The following is a 23,229-nucleotide window of genomic DNA, read 5'->3' on the forward strand; positions in this document are numbered from 1 at the left end:
CACAGCAGAATGCAGGCCTGAAAGGTCCAAAAGTGTGCTAAAGTTACAGGAAAGCTTGGCCCCAGTACTTAACATGGTTCTGTTACAATTTCTAACAGTCACTTACTTAAAGTCTGTTTTTAGTATGACTCCATGTCTACTGATCATTAGCAGCTCTCTTTCCTTCTTAGCCAAGAACTCACAGCAGGGTTGGCAACTAAGTTTACAATTATATTAAAGTGTATGACTTTGCATACACTATATTCGGTTTTGACTAGAGAAGGCAAGAGTAGGAAACCTTATCTGTTTTATTAGCACTTCCTTCCCTGCTAGGAAGATTACCCCCACAATTTTTTTTTTTTTAACATATCCTTATTGAGTTACACCAGTGGTTGGAAATACAAGAATAAAACACATTCACCAAGTAATACAACAGGAGTAAGAACAGCCATAGGAGAATGCAACAACCTCAAGGTTTGTGCAGAGCATAGGAACTGTTGGGGGAAAAAAAAACAAACGTGCAGTTACAACTATAAAGAATCATGCGTGTTTGTAATTTATAGTCTTAAGCTACGTACACACGTCAGATTTTTATCGCCCGATAATCGGCATCGGCCAATTATCGGGCGAAAATCTGCCGTGTGTACAGTCGGTGTCGTCCATCGTCCGGACGACCGACCTGCCGGATCCACGGACGATGGACGACAGCCGATCCTAATGAAAGGGAAGGGGGAGAGCGCGCAGCAGGGTGCCGCTCCGTCGCTCTCCCCCTCCCCTCTCCATAGAGCATGAACGGTGCTGTATGTACAGCACCGTTCATGCATCGTGCACTCCCTTGTCGTTGGAAAGGATCATGAAAGATCCTTTCCAACGACAAAAATTGGAAGTGTGTACGCAGCTTTAGTAGCAGAGAACGGTCTGGGGGGGGGAGGGTGGTAATTTGGGTTCTTCCTATGCAGCTGGTGTTTAAAGAGTGATGGGGAGATAACCTTCCAGTGTTCTCCTGAGATACCAGGTTAACCCACACTTTTTTATCCTGGTTACCACTGTTTTCAGTAAAGAAAATTATGAGAAATCTAAAGTCTTTGGCTACAAATCTAGTGGGTGAGGGGGAAATCTTCCTTTGGTGAAACCTATTTTGGTTTGTCTGTCTTAGTGGATAGCCCTTTCTTTTTGGAGGTTTCCTCTTATGTCCAGTGGTGTCCCTGGAATAGAAAGTGAAAGGAATCTCAAAGTGATAAAGAGAGTGTGATAAGTCTAAACCATTCTCCACTTTATTCAGCAGTTTCAAGTTTTGGCTTTACATACTGTAGTTAAAATATAATTTGACGAAGAACTGTTTCCAAAATGAGTAGAAATTACACTTTTTCTAAATTGTCACCAAACAGGTAACGCCATTGAGAATTGCCTCTTAACACTGCTCAAGAGCCAACTGCCAACAGTGGCATTTATCTTCACTTTCTACCTAAGTGACAAGTTCAAACGGCAAAAAAAAAAAACCCTGGCTATAGGTCCAACATGAAATGGAAAATCTGTGCCTATATGAGCCAAACAGGCTTTTTTGCCTATTACGTACTATAAAATTAACAGGTAGTATATAGCTTGGTCATTTGGACAACGCCTGCATTTTCTTTTCTTTATAAATTTATATAGGAGGGGAAGTATCTCCATCTTTATGCAGGATGATGTAAGCTTGGCTTGATTTATTTCAGGACATTGAAAATTAAATTTGTTTTGGCTGTTTCAACATGTATTGTGATTTGAAACCAGACTGGTGAAATTAATTTGGTGTCTGCAGAATGTCCTTCAGTTGGGGCTGAAGGAGCAGACAAACAGATTGCTAAGAATTTCCTGAAGGTTACACAAGGCCAGGAAAACCTCTCTGAAATCAATATATTGCTCACATTTTGCCGGCTGCTCATTAGGCTCTATTTCCAAATGCTGCCTCCATTTTTCTTCAAAGCAAAGGTTGCACTCCTGAGATATTTCACTTTTAGTCACTGGAATCAATGCTTTTAACATGAATGAATGTTCAGTGTTAACAAGAGTGAAGCAAGTAAAGGTCAGTATGTAGTTAGTTTTAGGACCATGAACTGGTAAAAAAAATTCTTTGGATTTATATGTGATCCTGTAAAATACAGAAATTAATGATGTAAAATGTTATTCCAAATGAAAGAGTAATCTCTGTGAGTCATACCTGTGTGAATCATAGTAATATTGTTTGTACATGCACCATATTTTTTTTAGAGGATCTTTGGTGTGTTTTATTCTGGTAGAAAGAGAAAAGGTTCACTTTGGTCCTATATAAACTTTATTGAGCAGAATCATTGGATGTGTCTAACCAGATACTCCAATTTGCCTTTGTGTCTCTTAATATAGCTGAAGGTGATGATGCTATGTTTTTATGTGGGTTTTAACAATAAGATTTGGTTTGGATCTGTTCATTGGCTTGAACTTGCCATGCCACACACTCCCTGGCTGGATGCAGTTAAAGTAGAAATGTAGTACTGGGAAGATTTTAGAGTGGAGACACAGTAAAGTAGAATGCTACAGACTTTATATCATGGTAGAATGGAAGTAGAGATTCTGGAGATATTCTGGAGTGGGTGAGAAGAATAGTAGAATGGGAGTACCTCAAAGATTCTGGAGTGGGAGAGAAGACACAGTACAGGGGAATGCCGCGGGCCTTAAGCTGGGTACACACGTGGAGTATTTGTCGTTGGAAAGGATCTTTTACGATCCATTCCAACAACTAAGGACTGCACGGTGCATGAACGAGGGCTGTACATACAGCACAGTTCTGCTCCATGGAGAAGGGGGAGAACGACGGAGCGGCACCCTGCTGCTTGTCTCCTCTTTTGCTTCCATTACGATCGTCGTCATCCATCGTCCGTGGATCCGCTAGGACGGACAATGGATGACGGGTGCTTTACACACGCCAGATTCTCGTCCGATGTTGGCCCTGAGCCAGTATTGGACGCGTGTACGTAGCTTTGGATCTTGGCAGAAATACAGTACTGAGTAAACTCTAGATCAGGTATGGAGACACAGGAGAGGGTTGCAGAGCCTAATAACCTGGCATTAACAAGCTTTTCCAAGTTCCTTTTTCTGCAGTTCCAGTTATCATTCATGGAGCGTATAGTTTTAACGTTCTGTAAATTGGTCAGTTACTCAAAAAGACATTTTCATGCAGGTCAAGGAAACAGGTTTATTTTATTGTGACCTTTCCTAGAGGCATACCTACTTGCCTGAGCTTCATGGTTGCCCTGTTCAGTCACCAGGTGTGAATAGTAGAATTTATCTATAAGCTCTAAGTTGCATATTGGTGCTTACAAAATTTTCTCCCCTCCTCCGGGTGATAGTTATAGGTGCTTGATCCGCCAATTGCCAAGTACCAGTTATTTCATGTGTGTGAAAAGCACAACGGGTTGAATTCCATCCATACCCAGAAGTACTGGGTACATTTCTTTGATCACAGAAGCTCTACAGAGAAATGGGGAAATAAAAAGTAAGTGAGTGAGATGTGGGGCATCCATTAGCATGAACTGTGAAAAAAATCAGAGATTCGTATGGCAAGCATAACATCAATCTACTATATACTTTATATGTGGAGGCTAAAAAGGAGCAGAATTCATTCATTCGAGTTGATGCAGCCTTTTCCTAATTTTTAACATGGGGGAACCATTGAAAAAGCTTTTCGATCTTCAGGGAACCTTTGCTATATATACATTTTCCACAGCTCATAGAATATTAGCGTGGTGGTCAGTGGGAAGAATAGCTCTTACATTGCTGACCAGTGGAAAGAATGCCACCCTTACAGATAGCTATAAAGGTCCTTGGTTTCAGCGATGACCTGAGAGAGACAATTTGCTTATGGCTCAAGGAACCCTTGGCAACACCTAGGGAAACCCTAGGGTTCCGCGGAACCTGTGAGAGAAACACAGAGTTAATGTATCATCATGCATTATACATCAGTTCATGTCAAGGTTAAACACAGTGTAAATGTAAAAATGGGCTCCTTTAATACTCTAACAAGCAAACTGCTAGGATTTCTGGCATTATGTAACCTTATCATGGCAAGAATGTGCTTTTAGTTATTCACAAATCTTACTTATTTATTACTAATTTCACTTTCAGTAAAGTCTACTCAGCTTTGCTCTCTTACAGGTCCCACTGGTGCAATTAAACATTAAATAATTGGTATGTGGTAATATTTAGGTTTCTTATTGTAATATTAGCATTTACAATTCTTTATATTATATTTGTGATAGAATATTATGACATTCTTTGAGGAAGTGCAGTGATTTGCATTTTTATTCATTATACTTCCCCCATTTCATGCTCACAGATTTCTTTGTACATTAATTAAATGTTACATTCTTTTGTTTTGTTTTTTCATTCTCTTTATTGCATTTTCCTTTGACTTAAGTCACAATCTTATTATCTATGATCTTAAAAAAGACTTTCTAGATGGCTTCAAACATTTTTTATTATTACAGATTTTTAAATATATAATTTTACTGCCTTTTGTGTGGATAACTGGATGTTACTGTCTATGCAAAATTATGTCAGTTGAATCAACATTGAGACCAATTATTTAACAGACCGAGAATTGACTTCCCCGATGCTGTAAGATGTGATCTCTATCTTATTCCTTTGATCCACATATTTTCCTGCTAATAATATTAGCTATTAAACTTTATACATTATAGGGTTTTCAACTAACACCCCTTGCCAATCATGTGGCCAGTCTCTACACCAGTCACCCAGATCTCCCTGCTGTGTAAAGCAGAGAAATAATTCTGTGACATGGATCAGGGGGGGGGAGAAGGCATCTCTTTCCCTTAATAGAAAAAAGGCCCCTATGCGTGACGTTAACCTGGGAGGCTCTGCTCTTCCATTCAGGGAGGTGCTGCACCCTTAAAAAAAAAAAAAAAAAAAAAAAAAAAAAAAAAAAGGGTGTTGCACATAAAAATCATCTACCCTTTTTGTGTAAAGTAAAAATGTTGAGTTTAGGTCCGCTTTATAGAGGAAATCCTCAACATGGGACACAGATGGGATTAAATAAGTTTTTATTTTAGAAACAGGTTAGAACCTGTTTAATGGTGTACATGTGTTTGTTGGGACTTTTAACTTCCTATACTTGGTCCTGGTAAGATTGAATATACAAGGCTACATTCACTACACACCCAGTACCCTGTGATAAACATGTGCACAACCCTATTCGGGTTTAAATACCACTGTTGTAAAAAAAAATTAAAATGTCATTAAAATATCAAAGCTTTACTTTAAAACAAAAGTTAATACGGAAATATATCTCTAGGTAATGTATGAACACATAAAAATCAATTGCGGAACATAAGGTGTAGTTTAATGGTTGGAAGGCTTTGTCAGTGCAATAACACGTTTTAATATGTATAGATTGTAGGTCAACTTGGTGGAAGATGGGTAAATGTGTCATTTTACTACTCTAGCCTACCTGCATCTCAAAAGAAGATCCATAAAAATGTGTGCTTTTGGTTTTGTCTTTATTCTTGATGGAAAGTCACTAATCAAAATCATTATTTAAACTTAAATCATTTTGTACAGCAGGCTGGCAACATGTCCTGTGCTTGATTCTTACTTGTATGATGTAAGAGAAGCATTTCATAAATATGACTGCCTACTATACTAAATCACTGCTTGTTTTTATTAACCTGGTACACACTGATGGGCTTTTGATAAATGGAGCAACCTCTCAGAACATTGGATCACAAATCAATGGGCATTTTGTGTGAATTTGACAAGTGAAAAAAAATAATGTAGCTGGCGATGACCTAAGTGATCTCAATCATTTTATGATTTGATTAATTTACTTACTAAAGGAAAGTCATAATTATTCTTATTATTTTCCATCCAACAGTACCTAATCATGAAGGATGTTGTATGTATATAGTTCCTGCTCTCCTGCCATAAAACCGTTTTGAAACGACTATAAATACTCTGTGTAAAAATGTGGATTTTTCCTATATATGTATAAACTGCAGCCTATGCTGTTGTGTTTGGCTGCCCCTGGATATTATGACATCCTGCCTTCTCTCTCTTTAGAGAACAAGTAGGCCTGGTATGTGTCTGAGTATTTTAAAACCTAATATTATTTTTGCATATGACATTAAGTCATACAGGATCACAATTTTTTGAAAGATATGAAATTACAATTTTTGAAAGATATGAAATTACAATATTTAATCATTAGACTGATGTTTTATTTCTTTCTTTTAGGATAGCTGGGAGGTTGTAGAAGGTCTGCGGGGAAACAATAGCTGCACCCAGGAACCACAGAAGCAAGAAGGCTTTTTGCTTAAGAGAAGGAAATGGCCTCTCAAAGGCTGGCACAAAGTATGTGTATTCCTTTATCCCGTTTAAGGGTTTGCACTGCTAATATAGTTTGTGTTTTAATAAACGGTATAATTTATCCTTATATCAAAACTCCTGGGTAGTATTAGTACACTTTTCACTCTTTTTCTGAATTAGATTTTTTTATTTGGGCAGTGTGAGGAGAGATCAATGAAACACCCAAAGCTTCATTTCTCTCAGTAGTTATAAGTGTGTGGAATTGTAGGTAGATTTGATGTCTGAAAGACCAGAAGAGACAAACAAAGAGGTTGAGTTGCCTATGCCCTCCTACTAGATTGAGCAGTAACATAACTACATCGCTGTCTGTAGAAATTAAACCACAAAAAAGGGTTACAAATGGCTGATAGCCAAGAAAAATGGCTGGCATAATGGTCACCTATCTTATGTAGGCTAATTTTGCAGAAATAAGGAAAAACACTCCTGTGAAGGCTGTTTAAAAAAAGGTCATTTCTAAGAAGGCTGTCTGAAAAAGAAAACAAATTTCCATATAATGTGAGGGTTCTGCTCAACAATGGTGGACCAAGTAGCTGTAAATTCTTGACTGGTTTTCCAACAAATTGCCTTTCTATCCAAAACAAACCAGACATACATTTGCTAAGTCCCTTTGACTCACTTTAGCAAAACACATTCCCTTACCAAAAAACCCATCTTGGTGCCTAATTTTTTGCCTCCTCTGTTACTTAAATCTTTGTGCCAGAAATGTTCTCCAGTGCTGACCGCGTGTGCATACTAATTCTCATAGACTTATGCAGGCTAATATCTATGAAGAGACATTGACAAAGAAACATACCAAAAGTATTGCAAGCTTGGACTGTAAAATCTCTTTTTAATCTTCCAATTGTCTTTTCACTTAGCAATCTAGACTGTATATGGAATAGCAGTCTGCAGCTGCTTTAAAGCAAAAGCAAGGGCTTAATAAATCAAGTAACTTGATGGTTAGGAATGTCATTAACTGCTCAAGTGCCTGGTGAATTATGAAATCTTTGTTCTGCATTGCCTTGAAATTCATATATTCTATGTAAATGTGCTTCTTCAGCTACAGAGCTCATTAGCCAGGATGAAATCAAAGTGAATGTTTCTTGCCAAAATGTATTCTGTTTCATGCTGCAGTTATAGTCCTGTCTCTGTTTTTGAGATGACAGCCAAATACCACAAAATTAAATTGTATACATAATATTGTATACATAATTGGTTGCACAAAAGGCCTTAGATGGCTTTCTGAAAAGTATATTCTTTACTTTGTTTTCATGATTTTCTTTTTATTGTTTAGAGATATTTCTACCTGCACAAGGGAATCCTGAAGTATGCAAAAGGACCAAACGAGGTAAATTAGGTTGTTTTCTTTGTAGCAGGAAGATGCCGTTGCAGCTATTATAAAATACTTAGATTGGGTTTACCATCCATGATTGTTAACCTGTGTAGTTGCCTGGGTGTGGTTTGAATACATTTCAGTAACTGAACTAAAACAAATATGTTGAAAATAAAAGAAATATGAGATAAGTCAGAAAGAGTAATTCCTTATTCTTAGATTTGTCTAGTGAAACCAAAGAGTTTGTACCAGAGCCAGGCAACTAACACCAACAATAGCAGGCTGCATGTTTATTTACTGATTTCCTTTAACAGTGGCTATAAACATTCAAGGATGGTGGGGACACAATTAGGCTACCCTGAGGCCTAACAATTCATGGCAGTGTCAATCCTTAGAGTAGTTGATTTGGGCCTGCAAACGGCATACATTTTAATAAATTGAGGAGGGAGGCCAGGCCATGCTTTTCAACTTCCCTGGTTAAACAGTATTCTTTTCTATCAATGTTCATCATGTGAACAGATTTGCTCACCAGTCTGCTTCATGCAAGTTAAAAGGCAGACCATTGTACTCCATAGGTGTTATGAGCACATGCTGAGTAGTAGAGAGGATGTCAGCTGTGCTGCTGTTTGTAGAACAATGCCTTTGCAGTGCAGTGAATGATGAAGAGGTAGTTTTTTTCCTATAGTATATTAGATAAAGGGGGGCATATTTTAATTTTCTTACCCTCATAGCAGTTTATTCTCACATTTCCACCACTCCATCCACAAAGAGAAATACCTGGTACTACATGTAACTCACTCATTCCCCCTCCTCCTATGTAGACAGTGTTGGTGTTTGTCATTTGACTGCTAAGTTACATGGGGTGGAGAGAACCTCAGCCCTTTGTAAGCTTCAGCTATGGTTGACTTGCAGCTTGCATAGGGTTTCCTTTCTTTATTCCCAACTGTGAATGAAACGGCAGAAAAGGGAAATGTGCCCGATCCTTAATGCAGTTTAAACTTCTGCAAGTTCACATAGTCTGTTTTTATTGTTTATTCCATGTATGTCTTTTTATCTGATAACATAGATCGAGAAAGGGAAGCTGCATGGCCGCATTGATGTGGGGCTTTCTGTTATGTCCGTTAAAAAATCAACCAAGTGCATTGATTTGGATACAGAAGAACATATATACCACCTGAAGGTGAGTGTAACGGCTAATTCCTGTAAAAATGCTTTTTTACTTAAGTGCACATTTTTGTCATATGATACATACCCAAACCCAAGAACAAAAATGTAATTTTACCAGTCTTAAGATGTGACGGCTGCATACGTTTTCTCTTTTCAATTTAGGAATACTTTTGCCAAGCACATAAAGCACGCATAAGATAAGAAATATATGTTGTCTTTATCACTTCCTGTGGGTTTTCCTGGAAACATGAAACAATATCATCTTTTTTTGTGTAAACTGCCAATCTCATCAGTCCCTATGTACTGTAGATGAACAAAGGTAGACCTATTAAAAGTCCAGACTGGGTGCCTACACTCTACTCTGCTTTAGAGACCCAGAGACAGAAAGGGCCTGATTTATTAAAGATCTCCACGGCTGGAGAAGATACACTTTCATCAGTGAACCTGGGTGATTTAAAAGTCATTTGCTATTTGTAACCAAATGTTTTCAATCCCAGACCAGACCCATTCCAGGTTTGCTGAATCACCCAGGTACACTGATGAAAGTGTATCTTCTCCAGACTTGGGGAGCTTAAACAAATCAGGCCCAAAGTGTTGTTTTTTAGGGATTACCAGGTGAAAATAAACCCTGAAAATAAAAAGAAAATGTAATGCTGGCACCTTATCTTAAGACTGGTAATCTGCAATATACTGTAAAATTTTTGGGTGTTTGGGCTTTGATTTATGTTAGCACTAGTTTTAGACTAGAAGTGCCATTGGATTCCTTGGATGGAGTCACAGTAAATGTCTGGGTTGATAGGTGTCTTGTTAATCCTACAGTAATGCTCTGGAAAGGCTGATGCTTTTACTGATGGTCATATGGGCTATATACTTTGCAGGTTTTCCACCAATGCATCATGATTTAAGCAATTAGAAACACTAGATAGTATAAAGCTGTTAAGTGGGTGCTAGTTGTTTGCAGATGTCTTTACCCATTGATTTTCAGACCACAGGATACTAAGTATTTCTAGCAATATTGTAATCATCACTAAAGAGAATTAGATATTGTTTGGCTAGCTTAGCCAGTGTGAGAGTTTAGAATGAATGATTGCATCCATTCTTTTATTCCAGAGTATGAAAAAACATCTTCCTCTAGATTAATTCATCTTTCATCAAACTCACGCTGTGTTTAACTGACATTTAAGATTTTCGTATAGTCACAGCATGTCTGTTTGGCATCTGCCATCTGACAGATGATGGTGTGCACACAATTGTGGGTGATTCAATTCTCGGGTTTTTCTCAGCTAGAACACACATTGATGAATTTACTCCAATCATATATGTGAGCAGGTGGACAAACAGCAAGTTAGTCTCCATGATTACCCTTCAGCAAATCCACCCAGATGGCATCCAGAAAGTTAGAGCTAAAAGATGTGTTGCTCTTTTTTATATGTATGTTTAAAATCTTTTCAGGGGAGATCAGGTTTAAGTAAATGTGGATTTTTTTCGGGTGGCTTATTTTATGCATAAAATATGCTTTTTGTTCCGGTCACTGGGAGCCAATCAGACCAAGTATATGGAGTCATGAAAGTGAACAGCTGAATAAGTGCAAGGATAACCTCATTGGTCTGCTAATAGTTTTTGTGCACTTGCAAAGTGGAGGTATTATTTGTTTAGTAAATGGCATTCTGTAAATCCTAGGTTAAATTTTGTGTATTTAAAAAGAATTCATATGCTAAAAAACATTGCAAAGTGATGTTTTTTTTTAACCAGGTAGGTTGATATCCACTCAGCGATTCTTCTAATTTGCAGATGACAGATACTTCTGCAGAGAGACCATTACTTCTACAAACAGAGCAAAGGTCCTTCTGTGCAGTCTATAGGCTTTATTATGGATACTGTGGGTGCTTTCTAAATAAAATGAGCTGTAAGACTTGGGCTTTACTTGCAACATTTTGTGTGCATGCTTGTGTCACAGGGAAAGAGTAATGTGCAGTTAGGTCATTCAGCTTGCATTTGAAATCCATTGAAGATACTTCTGAGCTCCTAAATAGGTGCTCTGGACCTCATTCTGACTTCTTTCTAAGCCACATCTAGTTCCTTCAAGCTGCATTAGCATTCCCTTGCCTTGTGTGGAGACAGAAATAAGTAAATGAAAGTGCATGTAATAGTAGTGATGTAAATAGCAGGCTCTGTGTTTGTATAATTCCCAGGAACCTGTGGGTAAAGCCTATTGCATACTGTATATCACCTTGTTTTGAATGGCAAATAAGACAGGAAATAGATCTGAGGGGTGGACCAAGGTCCCTGTGGATCTGGAGAGGGCATGATGATGTTAGTACTGCATTAGTCCAGAAATGAGGAGGGTATTAAGTAGGAGTGTTACAGGAAACATCTAATGTTGGGCTGTTCCACTTCAGTCTTTAAAGACACACAGACCAAATTACCATGAAAACTGAGTAAATTTTTGATTCTTATGTAATCTATACCCTACTAAGTGTAATGCTGTCTGTAAAATTTCCTGGCCCTCGTGGACCAAAGTTGGACAGCCATGATCTAACACTTTTTCTGGGCAATCCATGGTAATTCTAAAATCTATGTAATTCTAATCACTAAAATCATGATTGCAGAGCTACATTTATTTGAGTTTTTTTTTGGTTTGGAGTTCAGCTTTCAGCATTTTCAAATCACACTTTAAAATGAGTTGAGGTGTGAAAACATTTACCAATGTAGAAATTTGACTTGCATATGCTTGTTTTTTAGGTTAAATCTCCAGAGGTGTTTGAAGATTGGGTAGCAAAGCTCCGTGACCATCGTCTGTTCCGTCAGAATGAAATATCAGTGTTCCCACATGATCTGAATTCTCAGTTCTTCCCTATGCTGTCAACCACCGAGTCTGCTTCTAGTTTAGATCCAACATCAACTCCACAGGTATATATAAAGATAGAGATGGCTGCTGCTTCCAAACAAAGGTGTATGAAGTACAAATACGGGTTCTGTAAAAAATTGCATATAACATTTGTTGCATCAAAGTTTATTCAAACCCAATGTAAAAATGTAGATTTTTTTTTTATCCGCATCCATTGTGTTAAGATGTTTTGTTTTTGCTGTAGAGAGTGCTCCTTTGTGCACAGTGTTCCTAGGTTTTGTTTAAACTTAGAAATATTGCAAATTGAACCTGTGTGGTGATACTGCAAATACAAATGTTACAGCTTCACAATAATAAACTCCTGGATAGCAGATCTCTCACTGAGCTCTGAGTCATATTAAATTCTTGATGCGGCAGTGGGCAGAATGTTTGTTTATAAGATGGTAACAAATTCATTGAGGTCATGGGCTCGCTAGATGTGGATCTTTTGACTCTTCAGGCCCAGGCTATGTCAGATGAGCAGGGGAGTACATTAAGCTCTCAGCAGTCTCCAATTAAATTATTATTAATAAGATGGATTTGTATAGTGGCAACATATTACGCAGCGCTGTACAAATAAATGGGGGGTTCAAATGACAGACCGATACAGACAGTGACACAAGAGGAGGAGAGGACCCTGCCCCGAAGAGCTTACAACTTGTTAAACTAAATAAGTAAGTAAGGTAAAACAATTACAAAAGGTTAATTGAAACTTTTGTGTTTTTTTAGAAAATTTTCATTTTTTCTTTTTTGGGCCTAATTTTTACCAGGTTATCCCACCAATAACACACATGCTGTCCTTTCTTGCCTACACCTTACCAACTTCGTGAGCTATGGTTGTCATACAGCCTAGACTTGAAACATGTTTGTCTTTGTTCATCTCCATTACAATATGGATTAAATAGAGAAGTAGCTTACATATAAAGGTAAACTTTTTTGTGCTTTTTTTTAAAAAATGTTGTAACCTTTTTAAAAATTAAATTCACCAAATGCACTCATTCCCTTATTTATGTATCTTAGTATTTAGGACATGTCTGATAATTATGTGAAAATATCCAATAATCCTGTCAGCACATGGGTTTTTCTCCAACATTCTGACCACGCCACGCATGCAAGAAGTTCTCTGCTGTTGCAGTAGGTTTGTTTCCCCCAGATCCTAATTAGAGCTACTGAATGCCATGCCAATGCAAGGCATATCTGTAGTCCTGTTGTCAACCTGGTTGGCATGCTGTATGCACAGCCCTACTTGCTATGTGTGATATTAGCTCTCAGCAGGGACATATCAGACTAGCAGCCTGTAGTAGGTTGCAATGTGGAATGCAATTTTACCAATCCATACATTATACTGCTTCCTACACACACACACGCACGCACTCACGTTAAGGAGAAGCCCAACTATGAAGTTCCAACTAAAAAATGAAGAACATTTTGTTGTTTGCTAAGACCATCAACTCCCCCCCCACCTGGAGCATGTTGCTTCAATTGGTATCTGCAGACTGGAGGGTCTCATGTAGCTGGGGACTGTTTGAAGGTTTTGTATTTATTTATAAACTTGTGAGAGCTCTGCATTGATGGTAGACTATAAATCTCTTTGCTTTGTCCCATTGGGCTTTCAATTTTGAGTCTTAATCAATAAATGCTAACAGATGTCATCGATCTTTATTTCCTCTGCACCACTGCACTTAAAATCCAGTTTTCCCAGTGATTTGTTTACGTTTTGTGATTCTATAAAAAATTCAATGAGCAATATCTAAACCTTGCATGCTTTGCGAGCTGAACACCCCCCTAAAATTGCAGTGCCCTTACTGTCTGAACGTGTATGTTCTGTTTTGAGCCCACTGTACACTAAAATGTTTTTACCAGGCTGTAACCATATATGCCCCACATATTTCTGTTGATACATACATTATATGGGCTTGTAAATTTTACTTTTGCTGCACTCATGCTGAAGGTAGAAAAATCACAAATATGCTGCTAGTTAATCACAAGAGATTTTTTGTTTTCAATATAACGGGAAGGATTTTAACCCTTATAACTTTTCTCTTTACACATAATTTACTGATGTCCTCTCTTGGGAATAGAAGAAGAGTCTTTGGGAATTGTATTGTTGCCACAGGTATAGGGAAGGTGAAATAGGAGTTTGGCCAAGTATAGTATACTTTACCTGCCTGCCCCTTGCTACACTCTACAATACATTGTGAGCTAGTAGTGATCAATCATCATCAGTCCATTTAATCTTTAGAGGTGTTGATGCACAAATTGGTGGAGAAGGTATAATACTATAATTTTATAATATAATTTTATAATATAATTTTATTAGTGTATTATAAAGCCTACAGCTTAGCTTTAAATACATTTTTTTTATGTACATAGCATATGTGCCTTTTCTCTTTAAGTTATCCTACTATCATCCTTTGCACAGCAGCAGTCAGACTGGTTGAGGAAAGTGCAGTAATAGGAGCTTATCAGGCTTTGTGGAATTCGCATGTGCTGACAAGGCAAGAAGAAGAGAGAACAGAGTGAGCATAGATGTTGACTGGTCAATGTGTTGCTGCTTCCCAATTTTACAACAGGCTGCATTCAGGAAGGTGATTACCAACTTTTAACTCGGTGGTTGGGGCTGTGCTTTTTTGCAGAAGCGTATGAATCGCAAAAATGGCTGGGCAGAGTTACAAATCCTTTTTACACCGAATACATTTTGTGTGTATATTTTTATTTTCAAAAAGCACATGGACCTGAATCTGTCCTAATATCAGATGTCTGGTATCCTGTGCACAGCAGTAAACACATTGCTAGAGAGGGGCAGGACTGTGAGGAATCAGGCACGTGTTAAAATGCTAACATGGTTAAGCACAATTAAGAGATCAGGTATAGGGTATACCTAATAAGATATCCAAGTAATTATTTTAAACTATTCCCGCATTCCATGTATAACCATATTTCTAGAAAATTTGTTTGTCCACAGAGAAAAAAGGGAATTTAAAGGCAATAATTCTCCATATATCATTCTTAGAAAACATAGTAAATGTTTTTTTACAAACAATTTTTTCGACAATAAAAATATTTTAGTTAAAACAGTCTCAATCCTTTCAACTTGCTCGACACGTTTCGTGGAGCTAGTCCACTTCTTCAGGAGTAGATTGAAAGAACTAAAAACTGGCGCAGAGCCCAAAAGGGTGAAAGGTAAGGATGGCCAGGGTTCCAAAAGTAGGTAAAATTTGTAAACCTTCCACAGGATTGCAAAATACCATACCAGCAAAAAGAAAAAGAAAATTGGCTTCACAAACAACTCCCATTTCAATTTGCAGCTGTCCCTCTCTCATCTCGTCTTTACCTAACTTCGTTTTTCAACAAGCCTCTGCCACAAACATGCTAACATGAACAGAGTACACAGGAATGATCTAATAAATGTGCTGGTTATAGACTAGGAGTTCCTCCAACCAATGTGCTGGTTATCCTTCATTGTCACAACTTTCAGGTATAGGGTGTAAATTGAAATATCTATCTTAACCAATTCGCCTTTTCACAAAGGATTTTCAGAGAGACTGTTAGGCTGCATAGACAAATATATGCACAGTAATCCTCCATTATAAACTACTTTGAGTGATGAGCTTTTTATTTTCTGTTGGCATGTTTATTCTCTTAGATTTCAGTCTGTAATAGATTTCTTCTTGTTTCATGCACATAGTTGTTCTAAATCACATCACTGGTGCCCTCCTGCATAGCTGCTTTTACTGTTGATTGATTGGCTCATGAGAGGAGGTCTGTGCACAGGCAGTGATGGATGTGTTTTTGGCTCTAGCTCCACCAGTGATGTGTCTATTCTATAGACAACATATAATTCCAGATTACAGCTGTGCATTGCACGCAAGACAACTCAACACCTTTTTAAAAACTGGAAAAACAGAAGTGTAATAAAATTATCCATTGCTGTCTTTAAGCTGGAACAGCCACATTTTTTCGAATAAAGACATAGTCTGCTCATAGTTAATGGTAAAGTTTTGGTAGACCAACCATGAGTTTTATCGCTTAGCAATTTTTGTGGCAATATTTTTATGCCTGTTCACCTTCTTTGGCCATCTGGGCAAATCTGTTTTCTGAAGCCAATATGAAGTAGTATATCCAGCGACTCGGTTTCAGTTTATAAAGAATGGCCAAGTAAAACTTCACAAAGACACACACCCCTGCTAGGATAACATATTCAACATTGCTATTTGCTTTAAAAAAAAAAAAATTAGGGCAGCAATTTTTGTGATGAAACTGCTTCCTGCTTACATCAGGCACTGCAGCAGATCTTCACAACATTTATGTCGTCCCTTATCATCCAGAACTTTATTCTAAATTTTAATATTCATCGCAGTAATCATATCAATATTTTATATAGTGTTCTTTTATTATATGTTCTGCATATATAAGCAAGTTACACATTCGTTCTTTATAATTAGTATTCTCATCAAGCCTAATGAATGCATTACACTAACAACACTTTTTTTTAAATTTTGCTTTCTACTACAGGAAACTCACTTCACCAGACAGAACTCATTGAAGCTGGCAGGCAGCCGAGTCCCAGCCTGGCTCCAGTCTAATGATGATATGGATAAATGTGCTAAAGGTACCAAAGTATTGTGAGGCTAGAAATGGCGCCTTAGATATAAAAGGCTATGAATTTTTAATACAACATTGTGGCTTGAATATTATTCACTTTGTTAGCTTGCAATGCATTATACCTTCTTCAGCTCTTTGATGAACATCAGTTTTGTTAGCCAGTTCCCCGTAAAAGACTTTCCAGTGGAATAGTTTTTGCCCCTTATTTTCAGAGATGGCCATATTTGTGCAGTCATAACTGAAATTCTTGTGTATTTACAGCTACCTTTATTACTTACTACCATTTAAATTTAATATATTATTGACAGTGAATATTTTATTATCTTTGTTACAGTGTACCTTTTAAAAAAATTAGAAACAAGAGAACTGGAGAGTGTTCACTTTCATCAGTGAAGTGGTGTAAACAACACTGCACAACAACCATTTTGCTACTGGGGGAATAACACGTGATTTACATTATAAATGGTCGGTAATTGGGTAATGTATTTTTACATGGGAACATTATACCAGTTGCAGCTACCACTATGCCTGCTGCTGCCTCAGCTGAATCAAGTCCCCTGGTGGCATGCATGTTACAGCAGCGGCTAAGCATGTCTGGGCAAGTCGGTGAGCTGACGTCAGAAATAGGTATATAAGGCGAGATGGACCAAGGGCTTGTCTCTAGTAGGAAACCATCTTATAGGATAGTACAGCTAGGCCATAGTGATTCTGTTTTGAGATAAAGATAAGTAGGCGCAGCTATGGTAATAAACCGGACAATTTTTGCTACATTTGTGGCAAATATATCCCTCGTGATCAACGCAAGAACCTAACCAAGAGAGTGAGATTTGCTTACAAGTATTACTTTGAATGTGAAATTGGAGATCAGGATGAACCTGGGCACCTCATATCTGGTGGTTGAATGGTTGAAGGGGAAAAGGAATAAAATGCCTTTTGCTGTGCCTATGGTTTGACGTGAGCCAAAAGACCATCACTTAGACTGCTACTTCTGTATGAGTAAAATTGCTGGGTTTTCGAAGAATACGAAGTCAAAAATCATCTATCTTGATTGTGAATCTGCTCTGAAGCCAGTGCCACATGATGCAGAGAATCCAGTGCCAGTCCCTCCCACATCTATTGTTACTGACAGTGACATGTCGGATGAACAACAGGAGGATGATGTCAATGTTAATGAATGTTATGAATCCCAATTTAAAGAGGGTAAGTCACATTTTATGAGTGAATCAGATTTAGATGATCTAGTAAGGGATCTGTCTTTGTCAAAAGAGAAGTCCGAACTGTTAGCCTCTAGAATAAAGGAGTTGAATTTGTTACAAAAAAGGAACAACTACTTCACACTTTCGTGATTGTCACATAAAGTTTGCAAGTTATTACAATCTGGAAAACAACATTTGCTTCTGTACTGACGTAAGTGGTCTGATGATGGAGTCAGGTTGCAAATACATACCAGAGCAGTGGAGATTGTTCATAGACTCAAGCAAAGCAAGTTTGAAAGCTGTATTGCTGCAAAAAAGGTAACGGAAAAACCTTCTGTTCCTCATGCTCATGCTAAGGGAATGAAAGAGACATACGAATCCATGGAGGTTGAAATTGATTTCAACTATTGAAAACACAAGTGGAACTTTTGCTGTGACCTGAAGGTGGTGGTACTCCTTGGCCTGCAATTTAAATATATAAAAAATATATGTGCTTTCTGTGCCTGAGGAACAGTCGTGATGACAGCAACCATTACAAAGTGAAAGAATGGCCACCCAGACCTGAACACACTGTTGGCCAGTACAACGTGAAGCATAAATCACTCATTCGTCCACAGAAAGTTTACCTTCTGCCACTTCATATTAAACTTGGATTAATGAAAAACTTTGCCATTGTGATGGTATGGGTTTTCATTATCTGAAAGTTTGGAAAAGTTATAAAAGATGCTAAAACTGAAAGCAGGCATTTTTTGTTGGTCCCCAAATCCACAATGTGATGCATGATGCCACATTCAGAGACAAACTCAACCAACTTGAATTTGCTGCTTTGGATTCATTTGTGCTAGTTGCACAAAACTTTCTGGGCAACCAGCGAGCTGAAAACCATGCTGAACTCATGAACAACATGCAAACAGCATACCATCAACTTGGCTGCCGAATGTCACCTAAAATGAATTTCTTACATTTCCATCTGGACTTCTTCCCACAAAATTTGGGTGATGTAAGTGATGAACAAGGGGAGAGGTTCCACCAGGACATTTCTGTTATGGAAACAACATATCAAGGCCAGTTCAACCCCAACATGATGGGTGACTACTACTGGTTTCTGCAACGGGAGACAGCGGAGAGCCAAAAACGCAAAAGCAAGTACCTTGAAACACTTCTGAAGTGTACATGTGTGTTGAACAAGGACTCAGGTCAATTATGTGTAATTGTATGTTGTTGCAACATAAAACTACGTTTTTGTAATGTCATGGAACTATGAGGCAAAAGTTAGTCATGTATAGAGATTACATAGTGACACTGGTACAAGAGAATGTAGCTAATCGTGTCTATACACATAATTAACTTAAGATCCTGATGTCCTAGGCATCGGAGTTCAGATTTGGATTCAGCGCACTTGATTGAGTATAAGACACATGGATTAGACCAAGGAGCAGACAATTATTTATTTTTTGTGATGCAGTGTAATCAAGCATGGAATGGATTTCTTTAAAGTCATTTAGTATTTGCTAGCAAATGTTTTGAATCCTGGACCAGATACGTTCCGAGTTTGCTGGATCACCCAGCTTCACTGATGAAAGTGAATCTTCTTCAGCCTTGGAGCGTTTTAATAAATCGGGGCCAAAGGGTTCTCTTGTGAGTTCATCTCTGCAGTCCATATATTGGTTAGAACATCTGAAGTGTCACCTTGAGTGGCCTTTGAAACACCAAATTTTAGGACATAATACTTTGCAACATTTAACAATTTGCAGAAATGTAGAAACCAATTCTGTGCTGCCTACTGCACTTTTTTATTGCCTGATCGCCATGATGAACAGCCATGTTATCCAATAGGAAAGTGTGGAAGGCAGCTTAGACACACCAGGAAAGTGGGTGACTCCTGGGATTTGGGGCTCCAAGTTATTGAAGGGACATGCTTGTATTTTTTTTCCTCTAACCATTGTAGGTGTTTTAAAGACCCAGTCCCAGCATAGATGCTTAAAAAAGTTTCTGGTGATCAGTAAACTTTTATCCTTCAGTTTTTTCAGGTGCACATTGCAATAACTAGCACATTGTGTACTTTCTAAAAAAAAAAATAAAAACAACATAATAGTATCTCTTTAATATTTTAAACCAAGGTTAATAATGTGCTGCAGTAAAAGCTGACATGTAAGCACTGCATACATGGTATGCATACAGGTAGTGGGTATCAACCAACCAAATCTACTCAGTGGTAATTGGTATTATGTGTTAGAATTTTTAGCAAATGGTTTTCCTAATCCGAAATAAATCTACTTTGGAAGGTCTATGTGCTTTTCAATATACAGAAAACCCTGCTAGTTGCTGTTCTTTGTTCTCTCCCATTTATCCTTTATTTGGTATCCAGCATGGCTGCTTACTACTAGATAGCTGTCTATTCCTACTGCTGCTAAAGTTTGAAGAAATAAATAAACAAACAAATCACCAGGGGAGTCTATTTATAAAGTAGTGAACCTGCCATTTAATGAAACATTCCCTGATGGAGAATCTTCCAGGCCTTTGGGTTTCAATGGCAGTAATTGATTCTCTACCAGGGAATGTTTTACGGAATGTCAAATTCACTGCTTTATAAATAGACCCCCCAGAAAACACTAAACAACGTCTGTGCTAGAGATACACTGCCTGGCTGTACATTGTTGGTGGTTTGCAGCTTACCACGTTTTCTTCATTGTTTTGAGTAGGAAAGTTTTGTCCCAAATTCTAAGCAACTATGGAAATTGTTTTAGCTGCTGAAATTTTTGTACTTATGCCCATTCATTTCAGGGATTTCAGCTCTGCCACATCAAGGAAGGAAAGAGACATGATTTGTCTCAGTTGCAGTTGTGTAAATTATTAGAAGCCTCTTCTTCATACGCCTGTGACTGTAGAAGCTACAAAATGAGGAGCTCAACTGTCACCCCCTTCCCAACCGTTTTATGCTTTGCAATACAACACAACTAATTGGCTCCTTGTTCGGCTTCTCACTCTCCTAGTGTAAGCTTTAAGAGTGTGATTATTCAATTTTAGCTACTAACACTGCTTGTATAAAAAGAAAATACATTTATTGGTGTATTAATGAATACAATACTGCAATAATTTGAGTATTTATATCTTCACCTTTATTGTTGTATAGAATTGAATATTGAAACAATATCTGTTCCACAAGAGTTATTTTTTTGTGGCAGTTGGATTACCATAATTGTAACCTTTTATTATCTTGTGTCCACAGACCTTTCACAGTGTCAGAATTATTTGGTGGAAATGAGTCAACTGCTACAAAACATGGAGGTTCTTCACAGAACGTACTCTGCCCCTGCAATAAATGCCATCCAGGTATGCCAAGATTGCTGGTCCTAACATTTTTATGTGAATAGATCAATACAAAATAAAAGAACTAATGCAATACATGTAGCGGTGTTGGCAAGTTTTTTTTAAAAATCGGTATTCATTAAGGGTGTGGGGAAGGGGGGTTGAATTATTTAGTTTTGGATTTACTTTTACTGATCCTTTCCTGCTGTGCCAGCCAAGTGATTCCACACTGTACATTGGAACTGGAAAATCCTAAAATATGGAGTTCTTAGGAACACAGAAGAATGTATTTAAAACATATCCTTCTCCTCCACCCAAAAAATAGGCTGTTGAGTAATGTGTGCAAGGGCAGTAATAAATAGGTAAAGACAGTAATATCCACAATTCACAATTACAAAAAAAAGTTTACTCTATGGTAAATATGCTACACATTATTTTCTCAATAGTTTTGCTAATACCTCAGCAACATTGATAGGGAGAATAATGAACAAAGTGATACAATGGTGGTGATCCAGTGTTGATATAATGTTAATCTTGTAATAGTTACAGGTACAACCTGGTTGGCCAAATCATTTCTTGACATCTTACGGGTCTTTAATGTTCTGGCATGATGATGTGATGGCACGATCCCCCTACTATAACTCCAACACCTCAAATAAATTGTCCAGTGAATCTCCTATTCAGTATCCTGTTTGGCATTTTCTGTCTCTCTAAATTACTTTAACAATTTAAATGCATCTAGAGAAACTAGATAACTAGAGAAAATTAGACTAGAAATCTAGTCTAAAATTAAATTTTAGGCTTTTGGAGAAAAGGGGTTAGCATTAAACACTGTGGGTGTTCCGGCATTGTTGTTTTACCTCTGTAAACTCCTATAATACATCTACATCCTGTCATATGTACAGTCCATGGTATGTGTTACTGTGATAACTGATGCAGTTTTTTTCCCCAAAGGTTGGTGTTCTTGAAAGTCCAAAAAAAGAAAAACTCAACAGAAAGAAATGGAGGTCAAAGGGGTTAAATAAAGATTCGAAAGGTTCTCTGCAGGTAATTGATTTCTAGATATTCTGACATGACACGTTTAAAAACTGCTGTGAATAACTGCTTTGGGATTTAGCACAGAAACAAGATGTTAGTTGTGTGTGTCTGTGTGCGCATATGCTGCTCCATGATGTCTTGTAGCAAACTCCTGTGACAGAATGCCTTCCCTAATCCACTTCATCACCACACCATAGTAGTCTAGAGAACAGGGTAGTAGCTGACTGCATGCTTATTCTAGGTCTGTGATTTAGAAGGTTTTAAAGATGAGAACACTAACCACCCAAGCAGTATATTTTAGAACAATATTTTAGAAGTACATTAGAAATTTACATAACCTCTTAGTAAATAGTAAAGTAGTACAGTAGACCAGTTAGGTGTTTTTTCCTTTATGAATGTAATTGTAGATGGTAGGCATTTCCAAAAAAAAAGGATAAACCAGATAAACTGCTACACAATTTTATAATTGTCCTAACTAGTTGGGTGTAGGAAAAAGAAACAAAATTCCTAATCTCCTAATACATTGCAGAATAGAATTGTATTTAAATTAGTCCTAATTTCCATCTCAATTCCGAATACGTTCAAAATTCATTCCTAATTTAACGATGGTAAACAAAGATTAAATCTATGCATGCAAGTGTATAAAAGATTCATGCTAACACAATATGCCAGTAATCCCTAAATAAATTACCGTTTTCAGTCTTTGGAATGACAGAGAAACGCCTCTGGTTACCTGTCCCCCACACTACTCTTAATTGGAAAGTTGTCATTAAAGTAAAGTATCTATGGACGCCCCTTGAATCATTGGCTCAGGTTATACATAGGGCCTTGACTAATGCCCAACACTAAACACAACCAGCACACAAAGCTAATGCCCCTTTTTATTCTATATGTAAAAACCCCAAACCTGTCATTTGGTTACAAATCCTGGGCCTATGCTGCCCACGGTAGTGCTCCATTTGCATGTATAATAGAAAGTAAAACATCAAGAGGGGGAAATGTTTATTCTTGAACTGAACAGATGTCAAGGTCCCATGTAAAGCCTAGGCCTCACTCTATTGAAACACAGAGTTTGAAGACCAGCACAGTGTGCGTCAGTTATGTGGTTAGATCATTGCACCAGGTCTGGTTCATGTTAAGAAAAAAGTTTGTTTCGTATGATTAAAGCTACCATTGTTTGTCTCCTAACCACAGGCTACTTTTAGAGCATCAATGTCGAAGTAAAGATGAAAAGGTTCAGTTTCACAGAGTTAGAAAAGACCAGTTTTCATACTTTTTCATTTCATTGTTCATTTAGGGATGACAGTGTAGTTAGACCTAATTATTTGGAAGTCCACATGATT

General features: G+C 37.7%; 1 protein-coding gene across 3 annotated transcripts in view; it reads left to right on the plus strand.

Moving 5' to 3' along the window:
- The window catches only part of OSBPL3 (oxysterol binding protein like 3), a 106,173-nt gene that overhangs the window by 51,188 nt on the left and 31,756 nt on the right, over nucleotides 1–23,229 (plus strand). For all 3 annotated transcript variants that reach the window (XM_072412508.1, XM_072412510.1, XM_072412509.1), the window contains 7 exons: nucleotides 6,241–6,357; nucleotides 7,646–7,699; nucleotides 8,751–8,864; nucleotides 11,594–11,761; nucleotides 16,254–16,350; nucleotides 20,769–20,872; nucleotides 21,803–21,895. In XM_072412508.1, coding sequence (XP_072268609.1) covers nucleotides 6,241–6,357; nucleotides 7,646–7,699; nucleotides 8,751–8,864; nucleotides 11,594–11,761; nucleotides 16,254–16,350; nucleotides 20,769–20,872; nucleotides 21,803–21,895 — 747 coding nt within the window. The remainder of the gene's footprint in view (nucleotides 1–6,240; nucleotides 6,358–7,645; nucleotides 7,700–8,750; nucleotides 8,865–11,593; nucleotides 11,762–16,253; nucleotides 16,351–20,768; nucleotides 20,873–21,802; nucleotides 21,896–23,229) is intronic.

The sequence above is a fragment of the Pyxicephalus adspersus genome, chromosome 5 (genome assembly GCF_032062135.1).
Source record: "Pyxicephalus adspersus chromosome 5, UCB_Pads_2.0, whole genome shotgun sequence".
In the NCBI taxonomy this organism is placed as follows: Eukaryota; Metazoa; Chordata; class Amphibia; order Anura; family Pyxicephalidae; genus Pyxicephalus; species Pyxicephalus adspersus.